Source organism: Heloderma suspectum, chromosome 2 (genome assembly GCF_057233095.1).
Source record: "Heloderma suspectum isolate Gila_16-S chromosome 2, 16-S_ref, whole genome shotgun sequence".
In the NCBI taxonomy this organism is placed as follows: domain Eukaryota; kingdom Metazoa; phylum Chordata; class Lepidosauria; order Squamata; family Helodermatidae; genus Heloderma; species Heloderma suspectum.
This window is the reverse complement of record NC_139459.1, coordinates 139,525,706-139,538,112: the sequence shown is the minus strand read 5'-3', so window position 1 is coordinate 139,538,112 and position 12,407 is coordinate 139,525,706. Positions and strand designations below refer to the sequence as shown.

The 12,407-nt window shown below is 43.8% G+C and overlaps 1 protein-coding gene across 4 annotated transcripts in view; it reads right to left on the bottom strand.

Moving 5' to 3' along the window:
* Positions 1 to 12,407, bottom strand: part of GSR (glutathione-disulfide reductase) — a 41,427-nt gene that overhangs the window by 10,218 nt on the left and 18,802 nt on the right. For all 4 annotated transcript variants that reach the window (XM_084835027.1, XM_084835025.1, XM_084835026.1 and 1 more), the window contains 3 exons: positions 8,137 to 8,191; positions 4,785 to 4,884; positions 966 to 1,052 (listed from right to left, as the gene is read on the bottom strand). In XM_084835027.1, the coding sequence (XP_084691153.1) occupies positions 966 to 1,052; positions 4,785 to 4,884; positions 8,137 to 8,191 (242 nt within the window). The remainder of the gene's footprint in view (positions 1 to 965; positions 1,053 to 4,784; positions 4,885 to 8,136; positions 8,192 to 12,407) is intronic.

Sequence of the window (12,407 nt, the reverse complement as noted above, 5' to 3'; positions counted from 1 at the left end):
GGGATGTGGGGAAGCGCCTGGCTGCGCTCATCTGCGCATACCAACAGTCCGCTCTGTTCCTCCTCCCCTGTAGGCACATATCAAAGTACTCTGGTAATGTTGGTATTTAGTCAGGCAAAGTGTGGAGGCAAAAAAACTCTCTCTTGGATCTTGGTCTGAAATCTACATGCCTCCAGTGCAAGTTAAGAGAGAATATAGAAAATATCAAAGAAAATATCAAAAGAGGCAAGAAGCAAAGGATACTTGAAAGAAAATAAAACCATAAAATGAATGTAGCTAGCCTCTTCTGAGCTCCTGGAAGTAAGTTACTCACACTTAGAGGACACCAGAGAGCACAGTGTGCACCTCATCCTTGGCTCAGAGGTGATTCAGAGCGACAACAGAGGACCCCAGTGACAAAGTCATAACTCTATTTCATTTTATCAGGTTTGGGCAGAGGGCAAGACTGGCTCACCAATTAGGTGCTAGTCACATACATAGGAAGATGCTTGCTCTCCCCTTGCTGGCCTGAGAGGGGAAGCTAGCAAGGTGTTAATTAAAAGAGGGATTCTTTGCCCACTCTGACAGACGGGCCATTTCAAAAGGTTTTCCTGTCGTGTGGATTTGGGATGTGGGAAAGATGTGCTGTCTTCTGAGGAAGCGATGGAGGCAAGTAGCATGACCCGGGATGCTTGCAGCATTTACAGGAAATGGACATGGAAGGGCAACACCACACTACACCCTCCCACCTAGAGGGAGTTGTGTGTGTGTGTGGGGGGGGTCCTGCCTCCCCAAAGCTCACTTCTAAAGGGGAGCAGGTTAACACAGCAGCAATAATGCTTATCCAAAATCTAACTCTAGCGGGCCTATCTAGAGATTAACTGGCATAACAGTAGAAAACCACTGGCAAACAATCAGGCATATCTCTACAAAATTATATTCAAAGCCACGAAGTTAGGGAGGAGGAAGTAGTAGGTAGATAATACCTGTGCATGTTTCCAGACTTCTACACCACCATGCTCCAGCTCCTGAGTGCAGTTTGAACTGATCATTGAATCAAAATTTCTCAGCACCTGTATGGAAAACCCTTCGATTAGACTGCAGTCACACTGCTCATCCACATGAAAGTTATGATGTCTCACGCTGTCACTCATTAAAGCTAGTGTAGCACAGTGACTCAACACTGAGCCATAAACCTGGAAGTCCCTGGTTCATGGCAGCAGCATGACCTAAACCTACAAAGCCATAATTTTCTCTCATCCCCCACCCTCCACATCTGCAAAAAGTGGATTTTAATACTGACCTCCTTATGTACAGCAATTTAAATAACAAGCGCCACATATTTGTTCTTGTCCCGATTGCATTCCTAAGGCAAGCTAAAGACTGTATTTTCACACAGTCCTGGTTCTAGAGCAATGAAATATCTTTTTGGTTAAAAATAATAATTACATCATACATTTCTCTGCTTTTGTCTATAATAAAGAAGGAACCTGGCCAAAGGTTTGGATTTTAAATCACAGTGAAGGTCAATTCCGCAAAAAATGAATAAGGCCGCAACATTAATCGATTAACCAACCTGACATCAATTAAAACTTTTATTCCCAATTGAAATATTGAGTGATTTATCAGTGATTGCCCCAGCATTATCCACCTAGCCAAGAGCGAAAGTTAAGCCAGCGCAGCAGTCCTCAGCACAGCTGACTGACACTAAAGGATTGCAGCAGCTGACTGCAATGGGGAAGGCCCCCACTATTTGGGCTGTAACTCCCATTTGTCCCAGCAAGCAGAATAGTCAGGGATAATGGCATTTGTAGTCCAAAATATCTGGAGGGCACCAGACTGAGGAAGGCTGCACTAGCCAGGGAATGCACCACTGAGGCAGCACCTGTTGCCTGGAGAACTCAGCCCCCTGAACCAGCCAGCACTAGGAAATGCCATGTTTTGCAGCAGATGGGCTCTGGATATCTTGTGAAGAACAGAGGAGGAAGATGAGATGTGCAACCTGCTCGCACGAATTTGAGGTGAAAGTCCTGCTTGCAGCTTTGGAGAACCAAGTGAGTTCCTTGAGCGGGGAAGCTAGAGAGGCTCCACCCAGCGGGTAGGTCAGTGTGTCTCTTCTTGCACCTGGGTACTCAACAGCAGCTTATTGTAACAATGGGAGGGAATCTGATGGAAACTACACGTACAGAGGTACTATATAACTCCAGATTTATGTCTCCACAAGGAGACCCCTGTTGCTCTCAAGGAAGGAAGGACACAAGACACACTCATCCAAGTATTGCATCCTTTATAATTTTTCATGTGAAATTCTGGCTGCAGAATGATAGCTAAATGTTGTAACCACGTACTCTCTTATTTTTGTTATTGTAAAATGTTCTCATGCTCTAAATATCGAATACATTTTCCTTCCATATACAAAATAGAATTTATGGCTACCCCTTTCCCTCTATAGCCCTTTGCATGCCCTGAAAATCTGCTCCTGTGAGCCAGACCACTAATTTCCTTCTTTATCTTTTCTGGAATATTATGGATATTTTTCTGGAAAATATGCCTAGAGTTTTTTAAATATCAACTTTCACTACACAGCTAGAATTTGTATTCATGTTTAATCAACCAACAAAGATTTCTTTAATCAAGTGAGAGCCCTAGTTATTACCTATCCGTTCACTTTGCTAGGTGTATGCAATGACTGTACATTTTCAGAACAAGCCTATATCAAAGACTGGTTACTACAGAGGCTTAACAGTCTCTTGCTGACCTCTTCTGAAATGCGCAGGTGTTCCTGGTAGCTCATATGAAAAACATCATGATCACAAATATCCAGTTATCTCACATGGGTAGGCTGAGAAATTGAGCTGCTAAGGCCACACAGTTGCCTTTATAGCTAAATAGGGTTTCGAACTTGTTTTCACTATGCCTATACTCAACACTCCAGCTACTTCACTCCACTGGCTCTTACAACCACAAGATTGCTGCAGAGTACAGTTTGAAGCAGAGGGAATATAAAGATAAGCAGGAGGGGAGAAAGAAAAATACATACCAGAACAAGCAATGCATTCATAGATACGCATAGAGGGGCATGAACATGACCAGCAGATGCTTTTTAGAATCTGGAGACACTTTGAGCTTGGTTTAAAAAAAAAGAGAGAGAGGAGAGGGTCTAGCCTATGGCAAAAATAATTAAACCATAACTGTGCTGTATTTTAAAGATTTCTGCTAGATGCTAGACACGTTTTAAACATAAAATCAAACTCTTAAGAAATTCTAGGTTTTAAAAAGCAAGAAAGGTATGCATAATGCTGCCTCTCTGTAAACATTGATGTGAACTGAGACATACTGCCTACTCCTTTCTGTGAGCTAATACTCCACACACACAACGGTAGTGCAGTCCTGATAAAAGTCACAGCGTTTGCTCTGCCAGTTGCAACAATAGGGCCCATTGGGTCATGTGCCAATCAGCCAATGTCCCGATAGGAGGTTAATTCACCATGTGCAAACCAAGACACGATGGGTTAATTGTGGGTTAAACAACCCACAGTTAACCTAAGAATTAATTGTAGGTTAACTGTGGGTCGTTTAACCCATGATTAACCTGTAGTGTCTGTGTTCGCACATCACGAAATAACTTCTGATTGGGCCAATCGGAGGTTGCGTATTTAAAATGGCAGTGGCACGCATTCCTGGCAAATCATGGGTAAATTTCCGCTGTTACCTGCAAACCAGGTCATAGTGTTAGCCATAAACATGACACACTAGGAGCAGGAAATGGGGTCAGCAATTTGCTACCTTACCTGACAAATTAATACCAGGGAATAAGTTTTTGCCAACAAATGCTAGCACTGCTTTTATCATCACTCACAGCTCAACACACAGAAGTACTGTGGGTAGGGAACCCACTACTTCGGATGGAGGTTTACAACTGGTCTTAGATAGGGTTGCACTCCCCCTGAAAGGCCAAGTGCGCAGTTTGGGAGTCCTCCTGGACTCTGAGCTAAGTGGGGAAGCCCAGGTGGCTGCAGTGTCCAGGAGTGCTTTTTATCAGCTTAGGCTGGTGTGCCAACTGCGGCCCTATCTGGAGAGGGCAGACCCTGCCTCAGTTATCCACACACTAGTCATGTCCAGGATGGACTACTGTAATGCGTTATAAATGGGGCTGCCTTTGAAGACAATTCAGAAACTCCAGCTTGTGCAGAATGGAGCCGCCCCAGTATTGGTGGGGGCGAGGTGATTCGATCATATAATGCCTATACTGTGCCAGCTGCACTGGTTACCGGTGCGTTTCCGAGCCCAATTCAAAATGCTGGTTTTGACCTTTAAAGCCTTAAATGGTTTGGGACCAAGTTACTTAAAGGACTGCCTACACCCATATCAGCCTGCCCGCACCTTAAGATCAGAAAGAGAGGCCCTTCTTATTTGCCCATCCGTGAAAGCATTAAGGTGGGTGAACACACGTGAGAGGGCCTTCTCTGCAGTGGCCCCACATCTTTGGAACAAGCTGCCATCGGAGGTCCACCATGCTCTGTCATTGCAGACTTTTAAGAAGGCCTTGAAAACATATTATTTTACCTTGGCCTTCTATTGATATGACTGCTGCTGTTGCTGCTGTTAACATCTTTACTGCTTTTATTGTTGGCTTTTATTGTTGTTTTTATCACTTTTAATATTTTAACTGTTGTTATGTATTTTATTGTTGTAAGCCGCCTTGGGAGGGCTTCTGCCCTGAAAGGCAGCCAAGAACTATTTTAAATAAATAAAAACACTGCATGTAGGTCAGGACAATGAAAAAGCAAATGACTGTGCCTTACCTTATCATAACGTATCAGTAAGGATGTCTTTGAGCCCAAGGTTGCCAGGATGCCTGCTATCTCTACAGCTATGTATCCAGCACCAACAACAACACTACGTCTAAGAGAAAAAATAATGGATTTTGAGGTGTCTCTCTCTCACACACAGCTCTATATCTAAAGTTAATGTTTCAGGGTGGAGAACCTGAGGCCTACAGATGTTGTTGGACTCCAACTCCCATTGGCTCCAACCTGGCCAATGGCCAGGGGTGATGGGAGTTGCAGTCCAACACATCTGGAGGGCCACCATTCCCCATCTGATTTACACCCTGAGATGTTAACTCGATTTTGCCTCAAGCTGCTTTGAGTGCCCCATATGAAGGCAAAATAGGTTTTAAAAACAAACAAACAATCAAAGCCGTTTGTGCGTGGTGGGGGCCCTCAGGAATAGTTTAGGCCCTTCACTAAAACAAATATAGAGGGAACATATTAACTCCCCAAGTGCTCTTTAAGCTAAGGCCACAGATCAGTGTCAAAGCATGCGCTTCACAGGCAGAAGACCCCAGGTTCAGTCCCTGGCGACGCGAGTAAAAAGGATTGCAGCAGGTGGCAGGTACAGGAAACGCCTTTGCACTGGAGGGCCACTGCCACATGAGATGGACCAATGTCTGACAATAAGTGTAAGCAAGTGTAAAGTGATACACGTTGGGCAACAAATCCTGTATCCTACACTGACAGGGTCTGAGCTGACAGTGACTGACCAGGAAAGAGATCTTGGGATTATGGCAGATAGCTCAATGAAAACATCAACCCAGTATACTGCAGCTTTGAAAAAGATAAATTCCATGTTGGGGATCATTAGGAAAGGAATCAAAAATAAAACTGCCGATAGCATAATGCATTTATACTAGTGCTGTGCTGAAACCCTACCTGTCTTTTCACAACCTCTTCATTTCCCTGAAAAAAAAACAGTAGTTTTGCTGCCTCTTTCATTGGAATGTTGAGAATTTCGGAGAAATTTCTCAGGGTGCGGGGTTCAGTGGATACCGTACTGGAAGAATGTGACGGGGGTGCTCTTTCCATTGCTGCCCCCACTCCCACCATTCTGTCCTTGCAGCCTCTCTGGCTGCTTGAGCATTCTGAGAAGCCCCCTAGAGGACTTAGCCAAGACTTCCTCCCTTGGGGTTTCCCTGTGCTGCTACCTGCTGAGTGCCTGAAGACCGAGAGGGGCATTTTGGTTTTGCTTTGTTGTTGTTAAAAGTCCTTTTAACAACAAAAATAACAACTCCTCTCAGTTTTCAGGCACTTAATAGGCAGCAGTACCAGAAAGCCCCAAGAAGTCCTGGCTAAGCCCTCTAAGGGGCTTCTCGGAATGCTCAAGCAGCCAGAGAGGCTGCAAGGACAGAATGGGGTGGGGTAGAAAATGCTAAAAGAAAGAGGACACACACCCCTATGCTGTCTCCATTAAGTAAGGTAAGCACTGAAGCCCTGCACCCAGAGAAATTTCTTGGGAGTTCTCACCCCTTCCCACAATTTTTGGAGGCAATTTCTTTTTGCCCCTCCCCACCAACAAATGGTCAAAAATAAATAGGTCTAAATACTCGGCACAGTGCTAATTTATATAATTCTTTGGTGCGACCATACTTGGAATACTGTGTAAAGGTCTGGTTGCCACATCTCAGAAGGACATGGTAGAGCTGGAAAAGAGCAACCAAAATGATCAGGGTGTGAAGGGGTGGAGTAACTCTCCCACAGGGAATAGTTTCAACATATGGGGTTACTGTTTAGGAAAAAAAAAAGTCTAGTAAGGTGGGGCATCACAGAGGTGTATCAAATTGTGTCTGGTGTAGATGATAAACATAGTTAAGTAGAACCTGGAACCAATTGAATGAAGGTGGGAGATTCAGGGTAGACAAAAGGAAGTACTTCACACAGTACATTGTTAAACTATAAAATTTGCTACCAATCAATGTTGTGATGGCCACCAACTTGGACAGCTTTAAATGGGGATTAGACAAATTCATGAAGGGTAACGCTAGCAATGGCTACTAGTCACAATGGCTATATGCTACCTCTGGTAGCAAAGACAGTTGCTGGGGAGCATCACACGGGGAGCATCGAAGACAGTATGCCTATGCACACCAGTTGCTAGGAAACATGGGCAGAAGGGTGCAGTTGCACTCATGTCCTGCTTGTGGGTCTCCTGTCAACAGCCGGCTGGCCACTGTGTGAACAGAATGCTGGACTGGATGGACCCTTGGTCTGATCCAGCAGGGCTCTTTTTATGTTCTTCATAGCAGGAGAGAGCCATTGCCTGCCTGCCCTCCTTGTGGACTTCCCAGAGGAAGCTGGGCATTTCATATGTTCATATGCAAGAAAACCTACTCCGTTTCCAGAGTCTTGGCCAGTGAGTGTAGAGGCACTGAGATAACTGACACACTTGGACATTTGAAAAGTTGACTAAAAACATCGTTAATGTTTTTAATTAATTATTTAATTAAAATGTCTGACTACTTACACGTAAATTTTTGCTGCGTTAATTTATGAGCCACCCTCTCACCCCCACAAAGTCTCTAACAGCAGGTCTGCCAAATACTTATCAAAACACAGAAACAATGCAAATACACTACAGCGTAAATTACAAAGACTTTCTTGTGAGCAAACCTCTAGAAATTGGAGGAGGGGGGAGGAAAGAGGGAAAAAAAGTTTAGTTCTGATGTGCTATTGCTGCTTATAAATGAAGAATTTCACAGGTGTCAGGTATGCCAAATGAGTTTGCCCAATGCCTTCCTTCAAGTCAAACATGAGGACCATATCAAGTCTCATGCTGATTGCTCCTTGTCCAAACTGCAGCTCAGGGACTAGAAGGATCCCACAGTGGTGCAGTTTAAAAGAACAACGGTTAGGTAAAGAAGCCTGAACTACTTGATACCTCTTTTTATGGTACAACCTTCTGCCTTCTCAAAAATAGTGCCGATTAGGTTCAATAGGAACTGGGAGTGAGTGTGCATAAGACTGCAGCCATAACCACTTACTTAAGCTATCTTCCATTAAAACTAACTAGACCTAAATGTGCTTAACTGTGGCTGGATCATGACCATGGTTTATCAAACAATGAAAGGAGCAAACAACATTCTCATGTAGCTCCAATATTGGCTAATCCTGAAGAAGCACATCAGGGTTGACAAGATGTCAACAATAACTGCAGTAATTAGCCTGATTTCTCTGCCTATTCAAACTTCACATTTGAGGAGGGGAGGGGGGTACATATAACTCATAACCAACATGTTCTATTCACAAAATCAGTGCCATTACAATGTGGCAAATAATAAACAGGCTCACACTAGAATGGCCAGAATTGACTGCAACTTACCTGGGCAACTCTTCAAGTTCAAAGAACCCATCGCTAGTAATTCCCAAGCTCGCCCCTGCAAAGCAATGAGACATTGCCCTGAATGTTCATTAGATGTATAAATAAACAGATCAAACTCATGCAAATATTCAACTTTTCTGACAACTCATTACAAAAGAAACTAACGTGTATCATCTGGGTACCTTCATCAGAGAGTTGGGATCAGTATCAGCTTCCCATCAAGTGTAGACTTGGTTGCAAAATTAGGTTTGCTGCTATGTAACAGGTGGAATGGCCCTTACTAGTAGATATACTGACCATATCAGAAACCAAGCCTAGTAACAAGTACTATTAGGACAAAGTTACCTTTGGGAAGGATGGCATGGATATGTGCACTGTACTGTATGTCAAGGGCTGCATATCTGATCAAATAATTTAAGAATCTTGCAGAAATGAATGTATCAAGGATCACTATGAATTCTCTATGAATTGCCAAAATAGCAATATAGTACTAGAGGCACATTACTAACCCTGCCCAGACCACCATGACACCAGGCATCCACAAACTCTTGCCTGCTCACTAGGGGCAAGGGCCTCTGATGAGAAGGATGCCCAAAAGCTCACATCTCTTTGAGCACACTCTCTGTCTCTGTCTCTCATATGTAGTGGTCTAGAGAAGCTAAGAAGGAGCAGAAGTCTCCTGCTTTATGTATTCCACCAGAGAAACACGTACCATTCCGTGGGGGGGGGGGGGACAGGGTAGGGCAGGATTTTATCAAACTTCTCCTACATTTTCTATGCCTCAGATCAAATGAGAGAAATCTGTGATTCTCCCCAAAACCCTCTGCTCACACCAGAAGATTTGGGGGAGGGGAAAAGGTCCGCGGCAAGCACAAGAAGAAGTGGGCTAGGAAGCCAAGTCAATATTGGTGGATCCCTGTCCAAGTCACAAAAAGAAATAAGCAACAGCCAAAATAAGAACTGTAAGAAAAAGGGTCAACTTCAGCTATCTGGCACACCTACATGGTCCAACTTCTCTCCTCAAAACCCACCTTTTTCATGATGCCTTTAGCCTAACCCAATGGTGGGGACCCTTTTTCAATCCAAGGGCCAAATTCCAATATGGGGAAGTCTCAGGGGCCACAGTCCATCTGTAGGTGGGGCCAAAAGCAAAGTGGGTGGAGCCAAAGGCAGAGTGGGCAGGGCCAAAATGTGATAATTATTTTAAGCCTATTCAGAAGCAAACAGGACACGTCTCTGCATGTCCACTCAGAAGTAATTGGACCTGAACCTTCAGTTTCAAATAGCACACCAAATACCAAGCCTCTGCACATCTACTAAGAAACAAGCATGAGCATCATGTTAACTCAGAAACAGGGCAAGCCTCTGCCCATCTGCTCACAAGTAAGCAGGATAAGCCTATGCAGGACAAGCCTTGGAAGTAAGCAGGCCTGAATAATTCAGCAGCTTCCTCCACAGGCCTTGTCCCCTTTCCCTGGCAGGGAAAAACTCTTATCTCTAGTCAGCAGCTGTTTGAAGATAAGAGCTTTCCACGGCTGAGCACTGAGAAAGGGGGCCTTTTTCAGAGCTCAGCGGGGGGAAAGCTCTTCTCTCTGATCAGCTGCTAATTAAAGATAAAAGCTTTTCCCTGCTGGGGAGAGGGGGAAGGGCCTGGGGAACAAGCTGGAGGGCTGGATGGGGACGCCCTGCAGATTGTATTTGGCCCACAGGCCAGAGTACCCCTCAGAGCCCCAACCCCCACATGAAATGCACATGTAATAGCATTTGCCTGCATTTATCTGTTATTACCATTCCCTCTCCTTTTCTTCCAGTCCTTTTTTTGTATCTTCTTTCTGTCAAAATTTAGGTTACATACATGGAAACAGGAATGGGTGTGGAATTTTTTTGCTATGGGGGAAAAGCTCTGCTTACCCACACCTTTGCTCCTCAGAGGAACCCATTCCTGGCTACAAAATGAATGTGAATTATAACCCTGCCCCTATGCTTCAGGCAAGCTGTCTATTTTTATTTTTTTTCAAGCACCTGTATCTATCTGCTCCGAGAAGGGCAAATGACTTCATGACTGATACAAGGGCAAGCCAATTAGTAATTTCCAGCCCTACTCAAAGAAGAGGGGGAAGTGGCTTCATGATTGGCTGGGCCAATCAGTACTGTACATACAGTTTCTGATGCAAATAGGGAAAAACAGGTTTCCCTCAAGCTCAGTCTGGAGAATAAGATAACATGTACTGTCTAAAATGTGGTAAGTTCACTGTCATGTTAAGCTTATCACTGAAAAACATGCACATCTGTATAAATCCTGAGGTTGTAAGCTCACTGGAGTAGGGACCATGTTTCTTTTCTTAATTACCGTATAAAGCACCATGTATATTTATGGAGCTTAAAATATGGGAAAAATATTTTATTTAATGTACTTTTAAAGCATCCAATAATTGAAGTTCTCTGGGCTGTATACACTACATTAAAACATAAAATACAAACTTCAAAACAAAAATAAAAAATAAAAACAGCCCAGAATAAAACCAAGATAAAACCAGCAGCAAAGAATAAAAACTTCTGTAGTGACTTTGACAAATGGTGTTGAACTGACACAGTGTACTATATGCTATTTATTAAATGTATAAGGGCTTGTCAAAGCACTGAATAAAGGGAAGTTTTATTGTTTCTTAGAGAAGGCCCACCATATATTGGACAGCTTTTAGTAGGTTTCTCATACAGGGAGATTGGTATCAAGCAGGCACCAATCCACAGGTTAACAACTGCTAGCTGTCTGGCACTGATAAGGGTGTAATCCTCAAGTCAACAGTTATGCAGCTCCCTAATTTCCTTTGTTTGCTTTACTTTTCTATCTCACTGGGGAGATGGAGGGTTTCCCCACACCCCATCCCATGATGGAATAGTGGAACTTCCTAGTCATATGAAAGGTAACTCATTACCTTCCTCTGATATTTTCTGCATGGTCTAAAATATCGGAAAATAAAAAATTGGATTAAAAATTGGGTATAAAAGATTGGGTTAAGGCCAAACCAATTTGGTCTTGTTCCAAGAGGGAGTATGCATGCTACCAGCTTGGAGAATTTTTGGTCCTGGGACTGTCTCGTATGTTGTTGATTGGGGCCCTCGGCATACATGCAGCTGTGATGAAGGTGCTAGCTTCATTGGCTGAAGAAATATGAGCGCTTTCTTTGTACTTTTATTCTGCATCCATTTTCTATCAATAAACTATCATTCCTTCCACAAATGTTCTCATTTCATCTTCGTAGCCCAAAGAATCTATTCTGACCGGGCCCTAAGTAAATCAAGCCTCCAGATTAATACACCATCTCAGCACATAAAACCAAACAACAATAACAACAAGCAGCACAATAAAATACTAAAAACACTAAAAACAGTTCTTAAACTGCCTGGGAGAATAAAAAGGTCTTTACCTGGCACTCAAATGACCATAACACAGGCACCAGGTGAACTTCTCTGGGGAGAGTGTTCCACAAACAAGGTGCCACTGCTGAAAAGGCCCTCCTTCTTGTAGCCACCCACCTTCCCTCATTTGGTGGGGGCACCTGAAGGAGGGCCACAGATGATGATCTTAATGTCTGGGTAGGTAAATGTGGGATGAAATGTTCCTTCAGATAACCTGGCCCCAAACCGTTTAGGATTTTAAAGGTTAAAACCAGCACTTTGAATTGGGCCTGGAAACAGACTGGCAGCCGGTGCAGATGGAGAAGTAGTGCCATAACATGATCACATCAGCCAGTCCCAGTTAGCTGTCTCGCCATCCTATTTTGGACTAACTAAACGTCTCCAAACCTTTTGCAAAGGCAGCCTCAAGAATAGCACATTGCAATAATTCAAATGGGAGGTTATATGAGCATGAATAACTGTTGTAAGGCTATCTCTGTCCAGGTAGGGTCGTAGTTGGTATATCAGTCTAAGCTGGTAAAAGGCACTCCTAGCCATGAAGCCGACGTGCGCCTCTAGTGACAGCGATGTATCTAAGAGCACTCCCAAACTACAAACCTGCCCCTTTAGGGAGAGCGCAACCCCCTCCAGAACACGTTGAATGCCACTTAACCAAACAGACCACTCACAACAAGCATCTCCATCTTGTCTCAATTTATTGGCCTTCATTCAGTCCGTTACCTTGCCCAAGCACTGGCTCACAACATCAATTGCCTCACCTGTATTAGATGAAAAGAAGAGATAGAGCTGGGGGTCATCTGCATATTGATGACACCTCAGCCCACATTCCCCAATAACCTCTCCCAGGGGTT